This window comes from Erpetoichthys calabaricus, chromosome 13 (genome assembly GCF_900747795.2).
Source record: "Erpetoichthys calabaricus chromosome 13, fErpCal1.3, whole genome shotgun sequence".
Classification (NCBI taxonomy): domain Eukaryota; kingdom Metazoa; phylum Chordata; class Cladistia; order Polypteriformes; family Polypteridae; genus Erpetoichthys; species Erpetoichthys calabaricus.
Window position 1 is genome coordinate 87509810 of NC_041406.2, and position 18966 is coordinate 87528775.

The 18966-nt window shown below is 37.0% G+C and overlaps 1 protein-coding gene across 3 annotated transcripts in view; it reads right to left on the minus strand.

The window, feature by feature from the left end:
* The window catches only part of LOC114663460 (zinc finger protein 236-like), a 181934-nt gene that overhangs the window by 68660 nt on the left and 94308 nt on the right, over positions 1-18966 (minus strand). For all 3 annotated transcript variants that reach the window (XM_028817205.2, XM_051935699.1, XM_051935700.1), the window contains exons 16-18: positions 11981-12123; positions 9302-9405; positions 2308-2459 (exon numbers count right to left, since the gene is read on the minus strand). In XM_028817205.2, the coding sequence (XP_028673038.1) occupies positions 2308-2459; positions 9302-9405; positions 11981-12123 (399 nt within the window). The remainder of the gene's footprint in view (positions 1-2307; positions 2460-9301; positions 9406-11980; positions 12124-18966) is intronic.

Here is an 18966-nt window from a genome sequence, read left to right on the forward strand (position 1 = left end):
GATGCTAAGATGTGCATTGGGTGTGACGAAGATGGATAGGATTGGAAATGAGGACATTAGAGGGTCAGCTCAGGTTGGACGGTTGGGAGACAAAGTCAGAGTGGCGAGATTGCATTGGTTTGGACATGTGCAGAGGAGAGATGCTGGGTATATTGGGAGAAGGATGCTAAGGATAGAGCTGCCAGGGAAGAGTAACAGAGGAAGGCCTAAGAGAAGGTTTATGGATGTGGTGAGAGAGGACATGCAGGTGATGGGCGAAACAGAGAAAGATGAAGAAGACAGAAAGATATGGAAGAAGATGAACTGCAGTGGCAACCCCTAACAGGAGCAGCCAAAAGAAGAAGAAGTTTACTGCTGGCAACTGTGAAGCTACTTAATTATTTACTCAAGCCCATGTCACTTTAGACAACCTTTCCAGCAATTTACATAGCCTTCATTTATTTAATTGCATCAATTAGAAAGCAGTCCTGTGAAGCTGATCCTCTAATGTGACATACCTAATGACTGAGACCAACTAGTCTATGACTGAATAGGATAAAATCAAACATGTCTGATTATCACATTAGTCGGAGGGGTGGGCTGTGTACGCAGAAAAACTGACAACCAAATGGACTAATAAATGCTCATTTGGAAGTAAAATGCACGGAATGTAGCAACAAGGTGAGGAACACACATGCTTTGAACCTCACAAACAAAAGAGAAGCTCATCTGTCTATTGCATTGTGTTTTACATACTACAACAGAATGGAAAAAAGAATTAAAGGGCAGTAATTGATGCTGAACTCGTTGCATGTGTTGACCCGCCTTCAGGCAACATGCTATTTCGACACTGCTATCATGGGCTGCATCAGGAGTGAGCAGGAGGAGGAGTATAGGTGCAGATGGATGATAAACTGGACTGGACTGCCAATACTGATGTTCTGTGCAAGACAGGACAGAGCCGACTATACTTCCATAGAAGGCTAGCGTTTTTCAACATCTGCAATAAGATGCTGCAGATGTTCTATCAGACGATTGTGGTGAGCACCCTCTTCTACGCGGTGGTGTGCTGGGGAGGCAGCATAAAGAAGAGGGACGCCTCACGCCTGGACAAACTGGTGAGAAAGGCAGGCTCTATTGTAGACACGGAGCTGGACAGTTTGACATCAGTGGTGGAGTGATGGGCGTTGTGCAGGCTCCTGTCAATCATGGAGAATCCACTGCATCCACTGAACAGGATCATCTCCAGACAGAGGAGCAGCTTCAGCGACAGACTGCTGTCACCGTCCTGCTCCACTGACAGACTGAGGAGATTGTTCCTCCCCCAAACTATGTGACTCTTCAGTTCCTCTCGGGGGGGTAAACGTTAACATTATACAAAGTTATTGTCTGTTATACCTGCATTTTTATCACTCTTTAATTTAATATTGTTTTTTATCTATATGCTGCTGCTGGAGTATGTGAATTTCCCCTTGGGATTAATAAAGTATCTATCTATCTATCTATCTATCTATCTATCTATCTATCTATCTATCTATCTATCTATCTATCTATCTATCTATCTATCTATCTATCTATCTATCTATCTATCTATCTATCTATCTATCTATCTATCTATCTATCTATCTATCTATCTATCTATCTATCTATCTATCTGAAAAAGGGGCAAGTATGACTGTGCTGGAAGATCGGGGCTCAGTTGGTAAATGGGACATGGGCTGCTTTTTCATCGGTTGTATAATTTTACATGGTGCAGTGACGAGATCAGTGACTGAAATCGGCAAATCTGACATGTCCCACGACAAAATTTACGTAAAATGACATTGGCCTTACTATCTGTTTCTTCACCTTGCACTACTACACAAATTCAGTTTTTGATTATAACATTTTTTTTTTTCTTTTTGATTTCACTCATGTTAAATGGAGATTATCAGCTGGTACCCCAACCCTTCTTCTGCCTAACTATCTTGTACATACATTTTAACAATATAATGGATGCTCTAAACTTTCAAAGCACAGTTAATGACTTGTTTCAAGAGTGGAGTATGTTAACTGGCCCTGATATGCAATAACTGGAAATCCCATGACAAATGTCCCATTTTCTCTTCCATTAAAGTATAAATTTAGACCTTCTTTAAATGTGCAAAAACTTTTGAAAATTAAACCAAATGAACAGCAAAGTAAAAATCAGACATGTGTGATGCTTAATGGAAATAAATACAGACACCTTCAGTGTCTAAAATACACAACATTTTTTTTATGAACATAATAACAAGCTACTCAAGTACTAAGACAATTTTTATCACAGTAATATCCAGAGGCTATTACCTGTGTGGGTCTTGAAATGAGATTTGAGCACTCCAGCAGACACAAAACATCGGCCACACTGATTACATTTGAAAGGTTTCTCGCCAGTGTGGGAGCGTACATGTTGTTTCAGGTGGCTGGACTTCTTAAAACCTTTATTGCAATAAGCACATCTAGAGAGAGAGAAAAAAAAGTCAAAGAAATCTGTTTAAAAAAATCCAAAGGATCAATGAGGTAAAGACTGAACATAAAAAAACCATGCACAGCGAAAATCACCTGCTGTCGTCGTCACTTCTGTCTGTCTGGCCACATGAAATATCTTCAGGGGGCCAATTTCACAAAAATATGGTTAATTTAATCTTAAATACAGTGTGTTGTTTTAATATTTCAGTGACTCATATATAAAAAGCACTGGAGAACTTCTAAAATCATCTGTCTTATAACGTGTAACAGAAAAATATTCTGTGTGATTTGAATTACTGATTAAACTACTCTTTCAAATTTAGTTTTTAGAGATGTCACGACAAATGTACTGCATATTTTTTCCACTATTACAGTATATATCTGATGGCCAATCCTGACTGCAAAACAATTCTCCACTGAAAGTTATTAGCTACTAGTTAATAGCTGCATACACATCTGGGAACTTGCTGTCATCTGAATTGCTTATTTGTTTATGGGTGATAACATATAATATATTGTGGCAAGCGACTGGGGGTGGTACCCAGCCGGGATGCCCGGGAGGACCGGAGGAGGGCTCACGCGACCACCCTGGTTGCTTTGGGGACCACGGGAACTGAACTTGGAAGCTCAACCTTATAGGGGCCCGTGGTCACCGCCAGGGGGCGCCCCAATACCTGAGAAGCCCTGGCCCTCAGCACTTCTGCCACACCCGGATGTGCTGGGGGGAAGAAGACCAGGGACACCCGGAGTGCTTCTGGGTGCGCAGCCGGTACTTCCGCCACACTGGGGAGTGTTGGTGGAAGCTAATCGGGAGGCACCTGGAGCACATCCGGGTGATTATAAAAGGGGCCGCTTCCCTCCAGTCGATGGCTTGAGTTGGGAGTGGAGAAGATGGAGCTCGGGAGGAGAGGAGTGGAGGCGGACCTGAGAGAAAGAGGCATTGTACAGAGGCCTGGACTTTGGGGGAGTTTTGGGGTTGTGTGTGTCACTGACTTGTAAATAGTTGTATAATAAACGTGTGTTGGGTGCTTAAAACAATGTCCGCCTGTCTGTGTCCGGGCTGCTTTCCACAATATGTTAATAGCTATATTAACACTACAGTGGGTGCTCCTTTAGAAAATTTTAGGCTTAAGAAATACAAACTACAGTTAGCCATAGCTCCTCCAAAGCCAACAACTAACAATAGCATTTATACTATGGATGACCAGCTGGTCTAAATACATAATCAATAATCCTGAGTTTCTTGTTTCACAACTTTCTTATCATTAGCCCTACACCTTTTAGAAATGTGATTCCGACAAACTTTTTTCAGAAATTTTTTAAAAAATAACAAACTTACTGCAGTACTTTTCTGTCAGGATTTATAAACCTTTCTTGTTTCATTCGATTTCCATGATTTACTGGTTGATATGCATGTATGTTCAAACTTGTTATAATATGTAATAGCATGAACAGTAAAATGGAATGAATGTTCTATACAGTGCCTATAAAAGGTTTTCACATCCTTAGTAGTTGTTACATTTTATTATCATACAACATTGGATAACATAATTTTTAAGACATTCCTGTGTAGCTTTGGCTTCATGCTTGGGGTTGTTGTCTTGCTAGACTGAAGATCTACCCCTAAGGCACAGGTTTCTTGTTGACTGCATCAAGTTTTCCTCAAGGATACCCCTGTAATTTACTGCATTCATTTTAGCCTCACAAACCTTCGAAAGCCTGCTTCAGAGAAGAATTTCCACAGTAAGATCCTTCCACCACCGTGCTTCACAGTAAGGATGGTGTCTTTTGATAATGTGCTGAGTTTGGTTTACACACTTGCTTAAAAAAGCTCAATTTTGTTCTCATCAGACCATAACACCTTTCCTTCCAGCTGATTTCAGAGTCTCCTATGTGCCTTCTGGCAAATTCTCTTCATTTTTTTTTTAAGCAGAGGCTTTCACTTTGCCACTCCCCTATAAAGCTGCAACTGGTGAAGCAACTGGGCAAGAGCTGTTGTCTGCATGGTGTCTCCAGTCTTCTACACTGTAACCTGTTCCTCCAAAAGAGTTATCTTAGGTCTCTTGGTGGCCTCGCTCACTCATCTTCTTCTTGTAGGATCACTCAGTTTTTGTGCATGGCCATTTCTAGGCACACTTACAGCAGTACCATACTCTTTCCATTTATTAATGATTGATTTAACTAAATATTCAGTGACTTATTATTTTCTTGTATCCATTCTCTGACTTGTGCTTTTTTATTCATCTTTTCATGGAGTTGAGTGGACTGGTCTTTTGTCTTCATTGTGTAGGTTAGGCCACCATGCTGAACCACAACAAGCTGTCCCTTCCACATACAAGTGGAGTAATACTACAATTAACTGGAACCCTAGAAAGTGATCTACTTTGAACTAATTCTGTGATTTCTAAAGCTAACTGTACAGTGTTGTTTCAGGGGTGTCATTTTACAGAGAGTGAATACTTATGAGATTAACTATGTTGTGTGTTTGTAATTCATTTAGATCACTTTGCAATGATCTGCACTGTATTCATTTTGATATTAAAAAGCCATTTTCTGCTGATCATTGTCAAAAAAAAATATATTTATATCCACCGTGAATCAAAGATGTATGACAATAAAATGTGAACACTTCCAAGGGGGTGAAAACATCTTATAGGTGCTGCGTAAGTGGTTCTCAAACTCAGTACTAGGGAATCTCCCGTGGCTATAAGTTTTTATCCTCACCAGTTTGACTGTCATTTTCCCTCTAACTGATCTCATATAATTAGATCTTCCTTTTCCTCTTCTCTTACTCTGCATTCAGAAAAACCACAGCAGCATGATTTGTACATTTGCAAGACATTTAGAAATATTTGTATTTTTTCTATAGCTTTAAATGCATAACTCTCTTTTTTGGTTGTTTGTTAATTTCTGTTTCTTCTGTGTAGTTTGCTCCTTGTATTGTATTGTAAGAATGACAATTAACAAGAAGCAGAGCAGAAACAAAGGAAAACAACACTAAATACTGAAAGGCTGAATGTTTGGTGACTATCATTTATTTGTTTCAAATAAAACTTTGAATAGTTTATATTTTATTTTTCATCCTACAGAATATTTGTCAATGGCTCTACTTAAATAAAAGTCTCTTTTTTATTTATATTTCTTCTAATGATAGTAAAAATAAGCTTTGGATAACAATTACACCATCCATCCATCCATCCATTATCCAACCCGCTATATCCTAACTACAGGGTCACCGGGGTCTGCTGGAGCCAATCCCAGCCAACACAGGGTGCAAGGCAGGAAACAAATTCCGGGCAGGTCGCCAGCCCACCGCAGGGCACACACACACACACACACACCCATACCAGGGACAACTTAGAATCGCCAATGCACCTAACCTGCATGTCTTTGGACTGTGGGAGGAAACCGGAGCGCCCGGAGGAAACCCACGCAGACACGGGGAGAACATGCAAACTCCACGCAGGGAGGACCCGGGAAGCAAACCCAGGTCTCCTAACTGCGAGGCAGCAGTGCTACCACTGCGCTACCATGCTGCCCAATTACATCATTTAAATGTAAAATATGGCACCTTGATATTAGCAGTTGTCTAAAGGTTGCATACTGTAAGAAGCTGCAATGTTTGATAATTTAGCTATGCACTCTTTAGTAACAGATCTGAATGTTACTTTTAGAAAAAGAGCAGACTATGGAAAAGTAATAACCAGCCCTGGCCTAAAATGCATTTTAAACATCCTCTTTCCTAGACATAAATTTGCTATAAAAATAATTTAAATGGAAATGCCACAGTGAAGGGTCAGATACTTGAAAATTACCCCTTAATTTACCTAGCATTTTCTTGATAAGTTTTCTAAAGAGCATAAATCAGCTTCTTATCACTGTGGCTTCTCTGACATTAATTTAGATTTACTTTCACATGAAGACTTCCTTATGTGGAAATGAAGGTTTTTATTTATTTATATATATATATATATTATCATTGGCATACTGTACAGCTTTCCTATTTTAGCCCTGGTCCACAAATTCCATTTCACTGTATCACATACACAAATAAAATAGAGTAGACTCTTTTGTCATATAACTCCAGGGTCAACAGCTTTAGAAATATCAGTACTTTCCATTAAATATATAATTATAGTATCTGAGAATCACAACAAAAAAATGAATGAAATTATTATTTTCATAAATAAGGCTTTAAAGGTTTATGCAGAGCTCAATTATTTGTTTAAGGAAGACAGGTAGTTAATGCAGTGACCTCCTGTTATGCCTTTTAAAAAAACAGATTAACTGCCATCCGAATGGAACAAATATGCAATTCAAATGAAAGGAATACCTTGCAATTAGTGATATATAAACAAAAAACCTCTGAGTGTTACTGATCACTGTTCGTATTTTTTATTTATTTAATAGACATTGTTTACCAATATATTTCACAATTTGTAAGTGCATGTACACAAACAGTAGTGCAACTATACATTATGTTACCTTAACAACATGTCAGGTCTTGGATTAAATGTATACATTGGCATGAGCTCTGGGTGGTGCCCAAAAAATCCAAACACAAGGGCAAGTGGTGGATAAGACAATCCATGGCAGGGCTGTTATGACAAGGTGAGGAGCTTGGTGAGACAAGATGGCCCCAGAGAAAAACTCCTGCCTCTCTACGAATCAAGAGGAGCCTGCTGACGTGATTTATGTATGTAAATTGGAATGGGCACTGACCATCAACCACGGTGCCAAGTATGGCCAATTGGTAGAAAACCCCACAGCAGCCTCAGGACATGATACAGGGATTATATCATCTTAATTGGTTTGTGAGCATCTAGAGCAACTGTAGGAAGCTGCTAAGGATGGGGTGGCCTGGTCAGACTTACTCATCCATTTTGCCACCATCACTCAAACCAAGAAAGGATGAATGAAATTGATGATGAAAATGTTTAATCACTGATACTTATTTATGTTTTACTTCTTGCTTAGCTTGTGCACATGGGGGGCAGTCAATGGGCTTTCTGAAACAAGGGTTGACTGGGTGCACTAATGCCCCATGCGCACATGTGTGACAATGTATATATTTTAATGTGGTAATGCATTAGAATTGCATCACATTTGTAAATAAGTTCTGGGGTCTTTCATAACAATCACCGTTTTATGTAAACTCTTTTGTATGCGATTATTCAGTAATGCTATTGTCAATTACTTTAGGCTCAGGTATTGACTATTACAGTCTGTGTCTTTAGGGATATATGACTCTATAGGGGAGAGTGTGACTATCGAACACAGTACACATTGTTAGTTGTATAAGGTTAATGAATAAACAGCATTAGAAACGTACTTCTGTGAGTGTCTTTGCTTCATCCTTAAGAACACTACACACTTCCCTTCAAAAATCTTCAAAATTGTTGTAACATTAGTGTTTCAATTGTCTGTTTGCTGTGAAACTAGCAAATTTTGATGCTGGCTCATTGCTCAGAAGTGGACATTTTTCACTTGGTCAATACACAACATACACCTTTGTTTCAACCCCAGTAAACAACTTTTGAGCCCTGTGTGAGCAACCAAACACTTGCCACTATGTTGCGTTACACTGTATTGCACAGTAAGTACAAGGTAACAATACATAGTTACTCTGCAATTATACAGGTAATTACAGTCGACCCTTGATATACAACTGGCCTGACATGCGAACAACCTGGTTTATGACCAAAATTTTTGTTCTGAATTATGACCAACATCTTGCGTTACGACCCGAATTCGGTCATGTGTATCCGCTTGTGCGATTGTAAACAAACAGCCGAGAGTGTTTGTAAGCATCAGTCAAAGCCCAAATACATGTGTTTGTGGATGTAATTTCAGTCAGTGCAGTGATTTATATAATTTATTTCGATAATTGCTAAGGAAGGAATCAAGGTAACGAAGGTAAAGAAAGCGATCACAATCGAAACGAAGAAGGAAATTGTGTGGAAATATGAGAGTGGCTTTCGTGTGACTGATGTCGCTAATATGTACAGCATGTCGAAATCCACCATCTCGACAATTTTAAAAAGAAAAGATTTGTATAAGGAAACTCCTTCCAAACAATAACCACCTTCCATTTCATTCTCCTCCTCCTTCCTTCCTGCAAGCCAAAGATGTCAACTTAAATGGTGAGTACAGTATGAAATTGTTGTTTCTGGTAGGCTAGGCACTTTTTATAACTTTTTGGTTAGTACATTAGAAAAAGTATTGGTGTTTTTGGTAAATTATGCACATTATACAACCCTTTTCTATTAAAAAAAGTTAAGTAAGTGTTGCTGTGGGCGGTTCAGAACACATTAAGGGCATTTCCATTATTTCTTATGGGAAAAATAGTCTTGACTTAGAACCAACTTGAGTTACAACCAGCCCTCACGAACGAATTGAGTTCGTAAGTCAAGGGTCCACTGTACATGGTAAGTACAGTGTAATTAGGGACACCTAATCTAAAGTGATACCATAAATAGAAGTGATACGCCCTTCGCAATTTCGTCTATCTGTATACTTGTATATAGTTAAGACAATAGAGTTCACTTTGACTTTGACATGTCCAATGTTACGGACAGGCACAGATGGTGCAAAACCACAACAAGAACACATATCGGACAATCTTTGAGCTTATCAGCTGTATCACATATATGGAGTATTCCAAGTGTGTGTTTGGTGAAGAGCGGTATACAGGAATAAATTGAATTATAATATAATAACAATAATAATAACAACAGCATCAATAACAATAATAATATTTCTTTTTTATTTTAAAACCATGATAATTAACGTGATGAAAGTCTTTGTTCAGTCACAATTTACGGCTACTAACCTGTATGCACGTCTGCTGTGTTCTTCATTTTCTTCCTGATAATCTGTCCTTTCAGGTGGCAGATGCAAGTCATTTTGGGGAGGTTCCTGTAGGAGACGATTTGTCTGTAATTTGATTAAAAATTGCACTGAATTATTGCCAAATATATTGGTCCATTAGTTTCTTTACTCTGTAAAAGTAGCCCATTTACAGCTTGATTAAACAACACATATATAATAAAGTGACCAAAACAGGAGAGAATCCATTATGTAGCTCCTATAAGTCTGAATGTCATTGTAAGACAACACAAAAGTTATTTTATTGATGCAATCACAATGCGAAGCCAAAGAAGAGTCTAAGGCTTGAATTTAAGTTGTCCATTTATTTCCTATACAGCAATATTATCCTTATCTTTGCAGAAATTGTTCACTAAGTACATCTAGTTTTTTGGTTAAAAAAATAGTAAAATACTTACGGTACACAGACAGGTTGTAAAGCATTAAGATACAAGTCAAGTGAAGTTGGGGAGCATGCACCGGTACAGCATGTTGCCGCACCCACTACACAACGAAACAACTCGGTCCAGTCCCACCTTCCCGAAATGACCCTCTATCTGCCGAAGCCAGGTGTTATGTGGGCAACCCCTTGGCCTGGTCCAGCCACTCGGGTCCCCAACAATGAGGATCTTACGAACCGGATCACCCTCGGGGAAACGTGCCACATGGCCGTAGTGCCGTAACTGACGCTTCCTCACAATGCAGGTAATGTGCCTCATTCGGGATTCCATGAGGAACCACTCATTCGACCCAAAGTCAAACCAACGGTACCCAAGGATTTTCCGGAGAGACACAGTACCAAAGGAGTCCAGTCTCCATCTCAGGTCACTGGGTAGCGTCCATGTCTCACAACCATATAGAAAGACAGGAAGATCCAGGACTCTAAAGACTTGGACCTTCGTCCTTTTGTAGAGATATGGGGAGCACCACACACCCCTTTATTAAGATACAAATGATTAAAATAATGTGAAATTCATTTTCTTTTATTTGCTTGGTGGCATTTGCTTTCAACAATTATTCTACGTTAAGCAAGGCCAAAACTATTTTTTTTAAACTTTGGCTCGTTACTACTTGTTTGGTGGCTGCTAAGGCTATTTAATTCAATTAACATTGGAGATGAACTTGTCGGGTTTATCATTGCCTTGCAATTCAAGCAACTTTACAAGTGTTACTTTGAGATGGCTTTATAGATCCAGTTATCGCTTAAAGCCACAAAAAGGTTTGTGTTGGTATTCTTTGAATATCCTTTATACATTTTGACAGCTTCAGTGTTTTAATTTTACATTTAAATGAATACTCCTTTCTCAATCTTGTTGAATGACAAAGGTATTCATACTGTCACAAGTCATTCAAGTGGCTGTCAACACATCACAGCTCATGTACAGAAGAGAATATCAGCACTACTTTTGATTATTCTACACTTACACTAAGAGTTTGAGAATTTGCATTGTTATTTTGACAACATTGTAAATTCCAAAAATGTTTTTTTATATAATTCAATAACTTCAGAATTGTTGCTGTTAACTGTCTGGATGTTACCTTGCATTGTAGATAATTAACTGCTGACTTTAGCCAACACTGAGTGTGTATACATGTGCTTTAATAAACCGGTTATTTGCAGAAACCTGGTTTCAAAAATGCCATGTGTACCCTTATTCAGGTTAGAGAAACTGGGTGATTGGTCCCGGAGAAGCCAGGTTAACATGTAGATTTCTCAGCAAGTAACTCAGTAGAAAAGAAAATACTGTTTATCTGTTGAAGCAAAGCATCTTTATTGTGTGCTTATTTGGTCTTAAATAATAATGCTCTGGATTTCACGACCAGAATATATTAACCAACCTGGAATATCTCCACATTTATGTCCATGTTAATAATGACAGTCATTTTCTATGCTATGAGTAGCTTTAATAATTTTGTTGCAGTTCATTTATTGTATTTCCTGTCTGTCACTTTTAGTAAACCATTTAGTACTTGCTAACTGCTTGGATATAAAAATTGTAAATTCTTTTTTATATTTTAGGGATTGCTGGATAACATCTAACATTTACTGTAAATTATTTGTGGAGGCTTATTCCCGTGGCACGGTTAAGCCATTGTGGCTTAAATTGATTAATCGATTATTTACACTTGTAATGCTCAGAACAAAGGTTTTTTACAGAAAAAGTGATGGGAGTAAAATAAAGGGATTTTTTAAAATTCTTTATAGATATTTCTTTGGAAAACCTAAAAGAGAAGTGGCACAGCCTTGGTTAGATTCTGAGGAAAGCAGTTAGTGAAACAACTGTAGTCAATAAAGATGAAAATATTGAGAAACCAAAGCACCAAATAAAATTATTGAGTTGATTCAGAAAGCAAAACTTGGATTTAAAATACAGTAAGTTATTACTTGGAAAAGAAAAAACAGCAGACATCAAACAATCCATGAGGCAATTTAAAAAACAAACATGTATACTATGACATCACATGCCAGATCATACACATCTTTGTTCAAGCATCGTGATAACATGCTTCACAAAATAAGCACTGATGATGATGTCATCAACAAAAATTATTTGACAAAACTAAACGAGAGAAAATAACAACTTTGACAACAGTGATGAAAACCCAATAGTGACAGACAGATTTTTTGTAGTAGTATACTTACTACTTCTGTGCTGGAAACCTGAAGCAGGTTTTGCTGATGGTAACTGGAAGAGAGTGCCTGAGATTCCAAAGTGCTTGAATCCTGTAGCTGCTGCACAGCTGAATACTGAGACTGTTGATTATAGCCATCTGCTATTGTAAACCCTGAAGATTAAAGTAAAACAGAGCATATTAAAACATTTTTATTAAAAAGTTACATATTCAAAAACTATTTTGAACACACAGATATAATGCAGGGTGGACAAAGCCCTATGATTACTACTGTTTTGGCTGTTAGGAAGCTGTTAGGCAGGCAAAATATTGGCCATAGAAAGGAAAGTACTAAGTTACTCAGAAATTTACTGATACTTTATGGTACAGTAAACAGTGACATGGGAATTTCTGCCCAAAAAAGTCCATGGTAATTCATCTTACATAAGACAAGCAACTGTCTATCGAGGAAGAGAAAAGGGAAATAATATCACACTACATATTATAAAACAAGCAGTTTGGAAAGCATTTCAGAACTTGTTTAAGTTTAAAGCTGTCCAAGTGCACGTGTACTAAGTGCTGGACATTTTGTGAGGCAAATGATGTGACAGGTTTAGGAGTAAACTATGGATGAAACCTTTAACCCTAATAAAAGTTAGAAAGTGGGTCAAAAAAAATATCCAGTAACCCTAAAGGGAGAAGTGGGTCAGTTTGATGATAGAAAAAAGTGTATCCAGAACTAAAGAGGACTGCAGAATGTGAGAAAGATTGTCAGCCACTCTGCTGTTTACATCAAAGGCCAGCATTAAATAACACCAAACAAAACAGCACTTGTAGGTTCTCAATTTGAAATTTTGCAGTTGGTTAGTTCTCAATGGATGTGGGATGAAAACTTGAAAATGTCTGACAAAGTAGTATAGATAGATAGATAGATAGATAGATAGATAGATAGATAGATAGATAGATAGATAGATAGATAGATAGATAGATAGATAGATAGATAGATAGATAGATAGATAGATAGATAGATAGATAGATAGATATGAAAGGTACTACATGATAGATAGATAGATAGATAGATAGATAGATAGATAGATAGATAGATAGATAGATAGATAGATAGATAGATAGATAGATAGATAGATAGATAGATAGATAGATAGATAGATAGATAGATAGATAGATAGATATGAAAGGTACTACATGATAGATAGATAGATAGATAGATAGATAGATAGATAGATAGATAGATAGATAGATAGATAGATAGATAGATAGATAGATAGATAGATAGATAGATAGATAGATAGATAGATAGATAGATAGATAGATAGATAGATATGAAAGGTACTACATGATAGATAGATAGATAGATAGATAGATAGATAGATAGATAGATAGATAGATAGATAGATAGATAGATAGATAGATAGATAGATAGATAGATAGATAGATAGATAGATAGATAGATAGATAGATAGATAGACTTAGCATAGTTGGCTAGTCCTGTGTGGTCCTTTAGGTGGTCACCATTTTAGCACTGAGGCACCTGTGTTTAAGAAAGTGTAATACTTTGATTAGTTTTTAGGTGCATCCACTTTGCAAATTTCTTGGTCATTAGACTCTGTTTTGCTAATACGTGTCACCTAAAAGGTACTTCAACTGATTCTCTGGCTTCACATTTCTGATGGTGACCCCACATATTGACTCTACAATAGACTTAGCTCATACAGTCTATGTTAGTCATATGGTTACCAAGCACTATCGTCATTATATAGGTGAAGTTGTCATTATTCCTATTCAGACTATCGTGATTATGCATTTTGGATTACTTTTTGTCTAATTCACTTCTCTTGGACCATTTCACCAAGGGTAATCCTAACAGAAGCACAAAAGTTTGGAATCACCCAGATAATCTATATGTTTCCAGGATGTTTGCCTTACAGGTAGAGTTTCAAAGACAAGGCCATACCTGAAATTGGCATATAAAAAAAGGTTCAAATGGGCAAAATAACTCACAGACAGAAAAAATATAACGTCAGGCATGCTGGAATCATGTGTTCTCTGTTGCAAATGACACTAGTATTTGGAGTGTGTTAAAGAAAGAAACCAACTGAGAACCTGTAAGATGTTTGTTTCTTAGGTTACACAATCTGAAGTACTTAGTCATGTATTGGGACATTCTTCCCCTTCCTTTTCTTTTCTAGTTAGATCCAGATTACCCTCTTTCTCTTAAAATGGTAATAGACACCTTTGTGGGAAATTTTCAGTTTCTTGCAAGCTGTCAAATGGAATAACCTTCATTTTGCCAGAACTGAACTTTAAGAATGCCAATATCTTGAAACCCAAGAAAAAATAATTGACTTGCTTTATTGAACAGTATAACAGGTTTCAGCAGTGCTAGTTCAATTACAAAGGTTTCTCTAACAATCAATTAGCATTTAAACATGACTAATTAAGGATAAGCTAAGACAGTTTACCATTAAGGCACTGAATGAATGGCTGCAAAAAATGAGTCTTGTGAAAAATAAACTTAAATTCAGTAATTCCAAGCAGTAATAGTCATTAGCAACATTAGTAATGTTTTTGCTGTATTTTTCAATCCATTTAATGGCTTCCTGATAAAAAATTAGTGCTTTTAATCAAAAACATAAACATTTCTGGATAATTCCAAACTTTTGACAGGTAGTATAATTTAATGTTTTCTGGGCCACATAACCCTATATCATTTCAAGTTCGCAATCCTAGGAGGAACTTTGAAAAACAAAAAATAAAGTTTCTGTCACTTCTGATGAAACAAAAACCTTCAAAGTACCCTCTGATTCTATCCTGTGGCTTTTCTTAAGAAAATTAGGGCAACACGAGGTTTGACATGCACAGGCACATATTCACAGATGGTGGCAATGCGGCTCGATTTTTCAGCAAACCTCTAGAGATGCAGTGGTGCCAGTCTTAATCTCCAAGTAGCAAATGTGTGGAAATGAGGACAGAGATGTGAAGAATGTACTTTTTGTCATTTAAAAAACAATGCAAATACAAAAGTGATTAAAATACTGTGCAGACATGCACTTCATAAACACATCGATGATTTGAAAAAGCCATTGTAAGAGGATAACTGCATAAAATGCAGCACTAGACATTGCTAGTCTCAATAAACATACATATTTAAAGTTACTGACTGAAACTGTTAAATTTGGACTGACAGACAACTGAAATGACAGAAACTTTCAAAAATTCTTGAAAAGAAAGAATTATATGAGCAAAAACAGTATAAGAAATATTAAATAACATTATGCTTCATGCAGCTAGGAAACAGAGCAGTGCAAATGAAAGACTCACAGTACATTTGCTCCTCTAACACATACAGTACATGTTCATTTGTGACCACAAGAGTGGAATTCTCGAAAATATCAAGGTAAGCGACAGTTTTAATGTAAGTCTTCCATATGGGCCATAACACTATCTTATTCCAATAACTTATGATCCCATTTTGACAGTTTACTCTCTAAGTTGCACATCTTAAACTACAAAGCCCAAGTCATAATTCATAAAACAGATATAACCCATGAAATGCATGACAATCAGCCTATAATATAAAATGTCATAGTCTCTGTGTTCGGTCGAAGAGTAAGACTTAAACCTCCATTACTAAAAGCTCAAATTAAGTATTTAATCCATTGTGCATTCTGGTTGATCTCCTAGAAGGTATTTCATTAACATTAACATAACAAAACATTTTCAAACCCATCTAATCCAATAAAGGATCTTAGAGCACGCATACACACACACACACCCTGCTAATTCAAGTAATAATGCGATCATATTTCAAAAGCTTACGTGAAAAGTACCAGTGAATCTCACTTAATAAAAGCAAAAGTAAATACAATAAATCAATTTCCTTTCATATGGTAACTCTTTTTAAAAAGGATACATTTAATTCTTTTATAATCAAATAATCTTGGCATGACTTTTACTTCTAATTAAACATCAAGCTGAAGCACACAGGAACTCTATGAAAGGCATTTTAATTTTCATTTTCTTAAATCTTCAAAGTAAAGCTTTCAAAAAGCAGTCATCCTAAATCCCATTACTATACTCATTAAAATATTCTTATACATTCTATTAAAACAAATGCTTGTTTTTTCACATTTTTTCCACCGCTTTCATTCATCATACCTTATGAATGAGTATATCTGGCTTTAACAATTAAATATAAAGATCTGTTACAACTGATTTTTGTCCTTAAACCAACTCTCTGCATTTTTTACAGAAAGAAAGAAAGCATGTGACAACCTACTCTACATTAATATATTTTTATTGACCTCTGTGTTTCAGATTTCTATTAACACCAGCAGACAGTAAAAATAAAATTTTTAAACCGGTGATTTCAGTTACAATATTCTTGGAAAATTGGCTGCAAAAGTGACCACACCTTTAAAGTTTTACAGGTAAAATAAAATAGTATTTAATTATTTAATTGAAAACAAAATTATATTGCATGAGAGTGAGGTTTGGGAAGTCTCTATTTGAGGAAAAAAAAGGGCTGTATCCCTGCCTTTTAATGTAGTCTTCTCGGCCTCATCACATTGTGATCTCTGGAGCAAATTGGAATAGTTCAAGAATGAAAGAGATACAGCTGCAATGAGAATCAGTATCTCCTAATCTGAGATAAAGTAATGTCATGTTAAATTACTTTTGTATAGTGTTCTTCACTACAGTGTAGAATCAGAACACTGTAACAGGTTCTCAGGTATAATTCAATTACCGACTTTACCAATTGCTAAACACACACAACTAAAATACAGATCAGTTTAAGCAAATAAACACAATGACTGCGACTTGAAGAGCACAGACATGACCCAACCAGTATATGTTATTGTTGCATATATTATTCTTGAGAAATTGCCAGCTGACAACAGAAGAGAAAAAAAAAACAAAAACTCCACTCAGCAGCATCTTTAGAAATAATATAAACCTCTCGGTTGGGATCCATGGTCGATGTTAACAAAAAAGTCAAAGATCTAAACCAACTTGCTGTCCATTCCCGCCTGAGCATTCTATGATAAGTCTTAAGTTGTGTCTGGCAGTCTAATAAGATAACAGGATACTTTCATCCGTTCAAGGGCAACTGGGTGACAGACAACTCGGCGAAAAGACAACTGGGTGACAGGCAACTCGACGAAAAGACAACTTGGCGACAGACAACTCGACGAAAAGACAACTCGGCAAAAAGTCAACTCGGTGACATCCTTTACCAGTTAGGTAATAGTTAGGTTCAAAGAGATTTTTTAATGATATATTTAAATGACAACATAGGGTGCCGGAAAATCCACAGAATCACCTGCTTTATGAGAGTCCCAATACGTTGAGAGTAAAGATATTCCTTAAGCCGTACTCACAGGTCACCTTTTGTATTCTAAAAAATGTCATCATATGATTACAATGAATACAATTTATATAAAGGATTAGCAATTTTGGTTGCAGAAGATAATGTAAGATAGAGTTTGCTCTATCTGCAGAATAAAGTTCGTTCGTCAATTATATAAATTTATTTTCAACATTTTAAATCACGTTGTCATTTAAATATAATTAAAAAATCTCTTTGAACCTAACTATTGCCTAACTGGTAAAGGATGTTGCCGAGTTATATTTCGCCAAGTTGTTTCTTCACCGAGTTGTCTTTCGCCAACTTGTTTTTTCGCTGGGTTGTCTTTCGCCGAGTTGTCTTTTCGCCGAGTTGACATCGAACAACTTTCATCTTTGAATTCTAGCATCTTGATCCTTGTTCCCTGCAGGTGAGGATTAAATAGCTGCCCAAAGTGGAGGAGTTCAAGCGTGTACTGCTCATGAGTGAGAGTAAAGGGGACTGTGGATTTAACAAAAGAATGAGTATGCAAGGAGATGTTTACAAATCTATCACAAAGTGGTGGTGAAGCACAAATTAATTCCTTTCACAAGCCTTTCAATTGATTGGTCAGTCTATATAAATATTATTTGATCAGAGTCCACATTTACCTACTTTAAACAAATTCAGGTTAAATAAAAAGAATCGCTGAGAAGTCCCTCAGTACAGTTTGCAACAAAAAAAAAACTAACAGAAGACAAAACGAAATCCAGAATAACACTACTGAAAATGACCAATCTGGAGAAGGTATGAAAACTTTCAAAGCTTTGAAAAGTCATCTGTATAAACAGTAAAGACTATTTTTATATATACCATAATATTCTCACTTTTGCTGCTGTTATGCCATATAGTGGTGCAACACTGAAAATGACAGAAAGATTCATAAATTAATCAAGCTTCAGTTGCTTTGTGCTATTGAGCTCATGAATGAATAACAGCAATTTTTATTTTGTTCAGTTCCTTTTTCTCACTCCCCATCTGTCCAGTTATTTTATGTAGTCATCTAATACATGTGGAGAAATGGGACACTGCAACACCAAACATTTAAAGTGCACGGACTGGAGGAAATTAAAGGGGGGTTTTAGAGGAAAAAACCCTGTTGGTGGAGCCTTGTCAGTAGAGCATTTCACAGTTATTCACAACAAAAGCTTTAATGAGTTATCAAGAGACATACATCCATCCATCCATTTTCCAACCCGCTGAAACCAAACACAGGGTCATGGGGGTCTGCTGGAGCCAATCCCAGCCAACACAGGGCACAAGGCAGGGAACCAATTCTGGGCAGGGTGCCAACCCACCGCAGAAGAGACATTCATTCTTAATCAAATAATCACTTCTGGCTATGTGAGATTACCCCAGCACAGTGACACACCTGATATTCTAGTGTTTGATTGGAGTTATAGAGTTTGATGAATGTTAGAAACAAGCTGACAGCACATAAAATTGGTTGTGGGGAAATAGACAATAGCAAGACCAGAAGACAATTGCAATTTGCAGAATGGTAGGAAAAGTTAGTGGCTCTCATCAATGTCTCAAGATTGTTCCTTGGGTGCTGGTCAATGGAAACATGAGTGGAAGATCGAGGATGTAATGCAGCCACTAACTATGCATTT